Below are 9,753 nucleotides of genomic sequence, written 5' to 3'. Positions count from 1 at the left end.
CTTTGTTTTTAGTTACCCCAATGGAAGCATGTTTTATTTGCATCTACAATGGCACCACTGCACCGTCGGCATCCATGGAAGACGATGGGAATTTTGTCCCGAGAAACTCCACCTCACAAGTTATCTGCCAGAGGCGCGGAGCTTTAGCTTTCTAATGGAGAGGGGAGACACTTCGGATCTAGTGTCGTTTGGACTCGAAGGGATTTTCTCTTTTAGTCCATCAATATTTTGACACGTCAAGGGTTGTCGAGTTGTATTAAACCTACAACCGATCGAAAAAGTAAAACCTTCAACTAAATAAAAATATTTTTTCCAAATAAAAGTTGGTGTAAAAACAGAGATGCATTTGGTGATGGCGAGTTTTCTTCTTACCTTGCCCTCTTTTTTTTTTTCAAAACCTTTGAGCTTTATCTTTCACCAATGTGCGAGATCTGTCCGATGCTACCTTTAACTTGTCCTATCTTTAGGGCAACATTCTAGAATTTGCGTCTGTCTATAAAATGCATATCTTTTTGGACGAAACAAAGTGGAGCTCGGGGAAGAGGCGTTAGTTGGGAGTTTCTCCTTTCTTTTTCTTTTTCTTCGTGGAAGCTTTGCACTGTGTATCACTCTGATTTGATACAGAGAGGAGAGAGCTCTGTAATGCGTCATTTGCATGGTAGGCATTTAGTGTCTTAGTGGGTCTAGACTGTTCTCTTGTGCGAACGCAGCATCATTCGATGCGATGAGCGGCACTTTCCACATAAGAGTTCTTACTACCGTTTTTTTGCTTATTTTTTTTTTTTTAGTGTTTGTAGTGGGAGATCGAGAGGGGTTATGGAAGCTAGGGGTTTTATGGTTTAGGCATCAACAGGATGTAGGCTTTAGCGATGAGATTTAGGGTTTGTAGTGAAAAAAGTAGGGTTTTCCTGTTGAAGAATTTAGGCAAAGTGGGTAATGTTGCTGGAGCAGACGACGATGTTTATAGAGTGGGGGTTTCAGGAATCCAGGTTCTAATTTTAATCTATATATTTAGAATTTTCGGAAAAGTATGAACAGGTTCAATGCAGATTTCTGAATTTTATGCAGAACTATAAACATTCAAAATGTCAACAATCCCCACTGTATACACTAATACTGTCGTGAATTGGCATCAATAATTTGGGGCTAAAAATTCTAACTCTGCACTGAACCGTCATTCATCCTAGAATTTTGTCATTAATAACTTAGAATTTCTTGCCGTTAAAATCTATAGTTGCCGAAGGTTAATGATTGGGTCAGGGGAGCAACGTATGAGCCTCATAATAGAGGGTTTAGAATTTGTTTGTTAGCAATTGCTTTTTATTTTAAAAAATTTATATAACTTAGCAATTTTTTTATTTATTATTTATAAAGCTTCAACCGGTCGTAGGTAATGCCCAATTGAACATCGAGTGTCAAAATTTTACTGGACCCGGACTCCGGAGTGGAGGGGAGAGGATGGGTTGAGCGCTTATGTCTATGAATTCACATCTGTGCCCCACAATGTTCGATAAAGTCGCTGTGTATTAGGAACACCTCCGGATGATACTACTAGACCTGATGATATCATTATTGGAAGATGTTCCCAATACAAGGCAATAATGCACTGTGGGACATTGTGGGGCTGAACTCTATGTGAGTTTACATAGAGTTCATTTGAAATGCATTGACATGTCTGATTGCTATCGAGGGAGTTCAAATCTACGCCCCACCGACTCTCGCCCCACAAATGCCCCACACGCCCGTAGTACGCCATCTGTCCCTTCACATGCTATTCGCTTGCTAACGGGCGTCCCACCCACTTCCAATCGAGTTCGTGCAGCTGGTCCCCTAACCCCTCGTTCTTCTCCCTTCACCCGAGTTCTCTTCTCCTTCTCCAGCACCGGCGATCTACAACGACAACCGGCGGGTACTCTCCAACTCAACTTTGTCCTCCGAAAAACCGGCGGCAACAGTGCTTTGTTACAAATAACTCTCCTTCTCCGGCACCGGCGATCAAATAACTCTCCATTCTCTCTTCTCCCCGCTTTCCCTTCCTTGAGAGTGGACTTTATGTACTCTTCCATGAGTCTAAAGAAGCCAGCAGAGCTCCGATACATCTCAAACACCATTCCTACTTGCCCACCATGCTCCAAGGTATTCACCACGCTTTCCATAACTCCAGCAACCACACCCAAAAACACAACCCAAGATCCATGCAATGGCGATCCCATTCCCACCAAGGTAGACCCAACGACAGCCAGGCCAGTGAGTAAAGGACCAGTAATTGATAAGATCCTGCTAACTTTCAAAGCTAATTTGCTCAACCTCACATACTCTTGGATATCTTTCCTCTTCAGCAGCTCTACAATCTGCTTCATTTCCTCTTCCAGCTTCCCACTCCAGCCGTTCTTTTCGGCTCTCTGATTACTGCGGCGTTTCTGCTGTTGCGGCCACCACACAGCAGGCTCTACAGTTGTAGGGAACCTGTCGAGCATTATTCCAAGCAGGGGAAGGGGGTAGGTCTTGTCAAGCGCCAATACCTTCTCCATGGCGTCCTTGACATCCATAGCAGTAGGATTGCCAAGGGCAAGGGTTGTTCGGATCTACCCATTAAGCTGCTTGAACAGCCTAGCAGCGTTACGTTGTTCCTCGGCTAGTTGAGATGGCTGGATCTTGTTAATCACCAACAGCATCCCAGTGGCTGCCGAATACAAAAGAGTGGATGAGAGCTTGAGCGCAACAAGTGGTGCTCCCACTTCTCCACATGTTGCAAATTGCCGCCGGTTTCTCTGATTTCTGAAAAAACCAAAACATCAGAAAAAAATAAGAAATGCGTAAAAAAGTTCAAATACGAGAGCTGGAGAGTACCTCCGGATGATCGCCGGTTGTCGTTATAGAGCGCCGGTGCCGGAGAAGGAGAAGAGAACTCGGGTGAGGGGAGAAAAACGAGGGGTCAGGGGACCAGCTGCACGAACTCTAAAGGAAGTGGAAAGTGGTAGTTTTGGATCTAACGGGAGAGACTAACGGCCCGTTATCCCCGCACGCGGGACAAACAAACAGCGTGTGAAGGGACAGATGGCGCACTACGGGCGTGTGGGGCATTTGTGGGGCGAGAGCGGGTGGGGCGTAGATTTGAACTCACAGAAGTTCAAAAGTTAGAAGAATGAGGCGCAAACGCGGCAGATCCGGACCGGTCGATCAAAGCTGTATTTTTTAACAACGAATATGCTCGTTCTAGATACTCCAAAATGTACGGAGGACTAGCCATAGCGGAGCTTTTCGTGACGGCCAAAGTCTGTGAACACAGATGGAGATTATTTTAATATATTTTCCCTTCCATCAAACGGTGGAGATTATTTTACAGTGTTAGATGTACCTAACCGCTCGTCTTCTATAAAAGCCCGCAGCAACTACTCTCGTTCACGATCTCGTTACTAACCGGGTTTAGTCAAGTGAAAGCAAAGCGAGTGCTATCGAAGAACAATGGTGACGATTAAGGCTGTTAAAGCTAGGCAGATCTTCGATAGTCGTGGAAACCCTACTGTCGAAGTAAGTTCATTAACACTTCAACGTGTTAAACCCACTCGATGACTCGAACATCAGCATGCGTTGTTCTTTTTTTGTTTATTTTTTAAGTCCTGTTTAATAATCTATTCGTCTTGTTTCTAAGTTCTGATTCTGATGACAGTAAATGCTACATTTTTAAGGGTTTTCGATTTCTGTTAGTTGTTTATTGTCTTGTTGGTTGATATCTAGTTCTCCACAATGCATTTCGTGCTAGTAGTAGAAATTTCCTCCTCATTTGCCTCTCTAGACATGGTTTCTAAAGGTAGAGAAATTTTCAGGCGGACGTTACACTTTCTGATGGAACCCAAGCTAGGGCTGCTGTTCCGAGTGGTGCTTCGACAGGTAAAATGCGTTTTTCCCTACTTGCAGTTAAAGATACGGTCTCTAAGAACCATTGCTGTTGTTTATGTTAGGAGGCAAAGGTGTAGAGCTTCCTCATTTATTTTTTATTTTTTATCTGTTGTAATTCTTTGATTTTTTTAAAGGATGCTATGAAGCTCTGGAGTTAAGAGATGGAGGGTCAAACTACCTCGGGAAAGGTGTCCTTAAGGTTAGTGATTCTCCCAGACGATGAAGTTGTTTAACAAAAAACCTCGTATTAATCACGTTTTCTGCTCCCATTGAAGGTCTCACTGAGAGGTACAATTGAACTCTCGAGACCATGTTTCTCTGTCAAGGAACTTTGGATTTTTAATTGGCACGTTTAAAATGGATGCCGTAGTCCTACTATTTTTCTCTTTTATTTTCCACTAATTTATGCTGCATTTCCTCGAGTTTTAATAAACCACGAGGGCCATTCTTTCATTGAGATATATATGTGTGTGTGTGTGTGTTTGGATAATTGAATGATGGGAATTCTAAACAGATTGTGATATTTGCATACTTTTTATTGTTCAGGCTGTGGAAAATGTCAATACAATCATAGGACCTGCTTTGATTGGAAAGGTATTTTCGATGCATTTAACTGCAACTGCTGCTGATCTTTGTTGTAATTGTCTGACAAGTGATTAATGCATATTTATGTGCTTCTGTAGGATCCAACTGAGCAGACCAAGATTGATAACTTCATGGTACAAGAACTTGATGGAACAGTTAATGAGTGGGGTTGGTGCAAACAAAAGGTACCATGAATTTTGATCCTAACATGGTTATGGCCATAATAATGTATTTAATATGTTAACCATGCCCACACATTCATGTAGATGCTGTTTGAATTTCTTGTGTTATAATTTATTTATTTTCTTCTTGATGATGTCAGCTTGGCGCAAATGCCATCTTGGCAGTATCACTTGCTGTCTGCAAAGCAGGAGCCCTTGTAAAGAAGATCCCCCTTTACAAGGTATATTTGGTGCTGACATAGTGTCCACTTCCTTTTTTTAGTGTGAATTATTACATGGTGCATTATGCATATCATTGACATGTCCTTTTCCTATCTTGAACAACAGCACATTGCCAATCTTGCCGGGAACAAAACCTTAGTGTTACCTGTGCCAGCCTTCAACGTCATCAATGGAGGTTCACATGCAGGCAATAAATTGGCAATGCAGGTAAAAGACATGAGCGGACATTGTTCAATAAGCAAATTTTCGCTTTTTGTTCTTATGAGATTTTTTTTAATTAATGCTTGTTCCTTTTTTTTGTGTCTTTTCCCCTTAGGAGTTCATGATTCTCCCTGTTGGGGCATCCTCTTTCAAGGAAGCTATGAAAATGGGTACAGAAGTATACCATCACTTGAAGGTAAGTAACGCTGTCTTATTTATTTCAAGAAGTTCCATGCCATTTTTCATCATTGGGATTGACTTTTTATTCTATTATTTTTCTCTGTTAGGCTGTAATTAAGAAAAAATATGGTCAAGATGCTACTAACGTTGGTGATGAGGGTGGCTTTGCTCCCAACATTCAGGTTTGCAACTGATTTTAATATTTTGTTTTCAGTTATTTCAAATGATGCCATTTCAGGAGATTGGGTGAGTTTTGTGTTTTTTGTATGAACAAAACTAGCGGTTTTATCTGTCCGACAAGAGCTGTTTAGTTCCCACCAGAAAACAAATGGTACCTACTTATTACCCTAAAATAAGAAGGAAGAAGCTCCCTAAATGGGAAAAGGCTGCAAGTTTAGTGCCATTGATGTCCCATCTAAGTAGTATTGTAGCTAATTTTTATTATAAGGAAATTAGACTATTGGCTCAAGTTATTTCTCAGTTATTATTATAAGATTATTTTTGTAAGTATAATTATTATAATAATTTCATAATCAGTAATTCAGTTTTAGTAAAATACCTTCTAATATTTATGTGAAATATAGGAAAACAGAGAGGGCCTTGAACTGCTGAAGACTGCTATAGCAAAGGCTGGATATAGTGGCAAAGTATGATCCCTTATCTTGCAAGTGCTTGTTCCCATTATTATATTCATTCAGGAAGCTGAAAGTATGTCTTTTGATTTTCTTTTTCTTTTTTCTCCTTATGGACAGGTTGTGATTGGAATGGATGTTGCAGCTTCAGAATTCTATGGCAGCAAGGATAAGACTTATGATTTGAATTTCAAGGAAGAGGTAGGGAGTTGCATTTGTTGATCCTTTCGTTTCCAAATAAATTAAAGACCGAAACTTTCATGATATGAGTTCAATTGCATATCTTAACCATTTGGTTTGTAAGGTTTTGTTCTAGACACAGTGAAAAGTGATGACCCAACTGTTAGTGTATCCTCATCCCACTATCATGTTTTAGAAGTTATGTCCATGATTGGGTTGACCAGTTTAATATATTTGTAGTGGGGTCCAGTCAGTAGGAGTCACTGTGTAGTCATTATTTTGTTAAGTCCCAAGTTTTACAGTCATAGTTTCAATAGATTGGGTGTTATTGGTGTTGTTTATTAGCTTTGGGGATCCAGTGGCATTTTTGTAGTCATGGTGAACAATGATCTAGTCCACGTTTCTCAGTTCTCATCTATACATAGGTCTTTCTCTTATGTTTGGAGGAGATGGATGAATGAAAGCTTGATAATTGATTTCTCTTGCATTAGAAGAGAAGAGAAACTTAGTTGATCTTTGATCAAAAGGAGCTTCAGGTTGAAAGGGTGATAAGCTTAGTTGTAGATGACCTTAGAGGGTGGCTGAGTACAAATTTGCTCTTTAAGGGGGATTTTCTGGCCTCTTGTGGCAGTAAACTTTTTAGAGGATTCTTAAAGTTTTGTTCATTTGTACAGAAGCTTGTACAGTGAGCAGTTATACTTCTCCTTTTGATTAATACAACTTTACTTTACCTTTCGAAAAAAGAAAAATTGATTTCTCTTGCATGAATGCATTCTGGAATAATAATGATTCCATCGACTTCTAGGTTGATTCCTTGTGTTTTCCTCATTCATCCTTCTCTGTGGGTTTTTTTTTTTTTTTTTTTTCGAGCTAGTAACAACTAGCATAGCTATCTGAGTCCCAAATCAAAGCTCAAGTTTGGCCCAGCTCAGAGGTTACTGACACTGCAGCTGGGCTTAGGCTGGGTTAGACATAGCCCAGCAACTCAAGGCTGGGCCCTGCAAGGCAGTGTCATCCATTGCCACTCCAATATTCTACTTGGTGAACTGCACTGCAAAACCCAGAGAGCATGTACTGATAGCAAATGGTTCATTTGGTGCAGAACAATGATGGATCACAGAAAATATCAGGCGACAGCTTGAAGAATGTTTACAAGTCTTTTGTGTCTGATTACCCAATTGTGTCTATAGAAGACCCATTTGATCAGGATGATTGGGAGCACTATGCCAAATTGACAAGTGAAATTGGCCAGCATGTCCAGATTGTTGGGGATGACCTTCTTGTCACCAATCCTAAGGTAAATATCTTTATGCAATTAAAAGTCTAGTTAACATAATTCTAATTCTAAGTTTCTAGCATCTGATTTCTTTGTGACTGATGCAGCGTGTGGAGAAGGCAATCAAGGAGAAAGCATGCAATGCCCTTCTATTGAAGGTTTTATTAAAATATATTTTGGAAAGCATTTTTTAGGTTTCTATGCATTATCACTTACCAGAGGTTATATATACCTTAATCAGATATTTATTGGTGGTGGTCCAGGTGAATCAAATTGGTTCCGTCACTGAGAGCATTGAAGCTGTGAAAATGTCTAAACGTGCTGGCTGGGGTGTCATGGCTAGCCATCGAAGGTTCGACATGTTGTCTATAGTTAACATTTAAACTGTCTGCAAAAGGCAAGCTCAATATTGATTTAATTCTAATTGAATGCAGTGGTGAAACTGAGGATACTTTCATTGCAGACCTTTCAGTTGGTTTGGCTACGGTAGGGAACTCAATCATCTTTTTAGTTTTCTATTATTTCAAAGAAATTTGATTTGTATGTGCTGTGCTTAGTTAAATGGGAAGCATGATTTCATACCGAGTTTGGTAATGTTTTTAGGCTATCATGAAAAACAATCTGACCCATGTATTTCTGTAATGAAACAGGGTCAGATCAAGACAGGAGCTCCTTGCAGATCAGAGCGTCTTGCTAAATACAACCAGGTAATCCAGCTACTTTTGGAATGTGGGTTTTAATTGTCAGAAATATTTATGCCTGGATATTCTTGCTCGGCTATATCACTTTCATAGTCCATAAATAAATACCAGACTAGCTTAGTGTAGGTAATCCTTTCTATGATTATATGCACCATTAGGGGCTGAGAAGTATTCATTTAGCAACCTTAACCAGTTTTTCATTACCATTGGACGCTGAGAAGTAGTATTTCACTACTTTATTGTAGGTAATCCTTTTCTACGATTATATCCACTCAGTGTGATAAGATTCTAGGTCGTTCAGATAACTAAGCACATTACTGTGCAAATGCCCCTCTGATCTGACTAGCCTTTCCTTAGTTCCTCTATTCCTTTTTTCCCTTAAATGAAAATCAAGGGCTGCCTGATCAACCGTAAAAGGGTATTTCAGTGATCAACAATGTACTGATTTTAGTATTTACTTAATGCAGCTTCTTAGGATTGAAGAAGAACTTGGGTCAGCAGCAATCTATGCTGGAGCAAAGTTCCGGGCACCAGTGGAACCTTACTAGTGTCCAACCGCATGCACAATCTGGCCAGAGTTATTTGGTTTACAACTTTTTGATGTCAAGAGGTGGATTCTTTCAGTCGTGGAAGTTGCCTTCATGGCTAGTTGGCTTAGCCTATGAAGAGGAGAAAATAAATAGCAATTTCTAGAGGGGGATCCCTCATTATCTGTTTTGAAGGATTAGTTCTCATCTTCAGTCTTTGACTCTTTGGTAGCAATGTGATAAACTATGTGATTTCTGAACCATTTTGCACCATAATTAATAGGTGGTTTTTTTGGGCTTCATGGCAGGGGTTTTCACTGCCCTGTTTGGTGCAGTTTGGAGGTCCCAGACCAAACGAGTAAATTATGATCTGAGATTCCCAGATCAGATCAAACAATTTTAGTATGGAAACCAAACCGTTTTATTACTGTTTGGCACAGTTCGGGCCATCATTCTATTAGAACAATGCATTCAAGGACCAAGGTTGGACAGAGGTAGTCTAATAAAAACCGCATAAATTACATTACATTACCCATTATTGTAATTTATGCGAAAAATCATCATCAAAAACAATGGCAAACTTGGGAGAATGATGGTTCAGCCCCGGGTTAGAATTTATAGGCCCAAAGTACAGTTGGGGTAGGTGTCAGCTTGGAATTGATGCATAATTGACTTTTTGAAATGTTGCAGATCCGCAGTGAAAATCAGAATTCTGCAATGGCCTGTCTGGACTTCTCCGGGCAAAACTTTGGTTTGACTTGCAGACCATTCTTCAATCACTCTGTTTATTTTTTTATTCATTATTTTCTTTTCTTGGGGGGGGGGGGGGGTGGGGGGCGGGGTGAGATATTAATTTTTAATTTCTTCATGATTAAAACAATCAAATGGGCCATATCCCCAAAACCAAATCAAAATGGTGATCCTGGTTAAGGAACTTTCCTGAAGATGATTATTGTGTATTGCCAATTTGCCATGAGGAACCTCCATACCAAGCCACTAATGAGATATTTTATGAAAAAAAAAAGATTATTAAGGTCTTTTTAATGTTATTTACCTACAATTATTTTGTTCACAGTCCACTTTATAAAACAACTAATCAATTTGTCATCCTATTCTTAGGGAGGTAGGGCTAACAAACACAATAATTTAATTAAGGAATAAAAAATT

At 39.9% G+C, this 9,753-nt stretch overlaps 1 protein-coding gene and 1 pseudogene across 2 annotated transcripts; one reads left to right on the top strand and one right to left on the bottom strand.

Annotated features, from left to right (window-relative positions):
- Nucleotides 1-533: 533 nt before the first annotated feature.
- LOC104611838 (enolase-like) lies at nt 534-8,888 on the top strand. Of its 2 annotated transcripts, XM_088895706.1 has the most exons (18): nt 534-658; nt 3,383-3,531; nt 3,828-3,891; nt 4,035-4,099; nt 4,447-4,494; nt 4,584-4,670; nt 4,808-4,888; nt 4,995-5,096; nt 5,206-5,286; nt 5,378-5,452; nt 5,855-5,917; nt 6,023-6,103; nt 7,185-7,379; nt 7,466-7,516; nt 7,622-7,710; nt 7,793-7,844; nt 8,009-8,065; nt 8,527-8,888. In XM_088895706.1, exons 2-18 carry the CDS (start codon nt 3,466-3,468, stop codon nt 8,605-8,607), a joined length of 1,338 nt encoding a protein of 445 aa, XP_088751832.1. In that variant the 5' UTR covers nt 534-658; nt 3,383-3,465; the 3' UTR covers nt 8,608-8,888. The 2 variants fall into 2 exon arrangements, with proteins under 2 accessions (XP_088751832.1, XP_010277374.1); XM_010279072.3 differs by lacking the exon at nt 534-658 and having other exon boundaries at nt 3,371-3,531.
- Nucleotides 1,542-2,697, bottom strand: LOC148804288 (putative F-box protein At4g22030 pseudogene; annotated as a pseudogene).
- Nucleotides 8,889-9,753: the final 865 nt, after the last annotated feature.

The sequence above is a fragment of the Nelumbo nucifera genome, chromosome 1 (genome assembly GCF_055504915.1).
Source record: "Nelumbo nucifera cultivar China Antique chromosome 1, China Antique-T2T, whole genome shotgun sequence".
Lineage (NCBI taxonomy): Eukaryota > Viridiplantae > Streptophyta > Magnoliopsida > Proteales > Nelumbonaceae > Nelumbo > Nelumbo nucifera.
The sequence above is the reverse complement of the archived record's forward strand: the minus strand, read 5'-3'. Positions and strand labels throughout refer to the sequence as shown.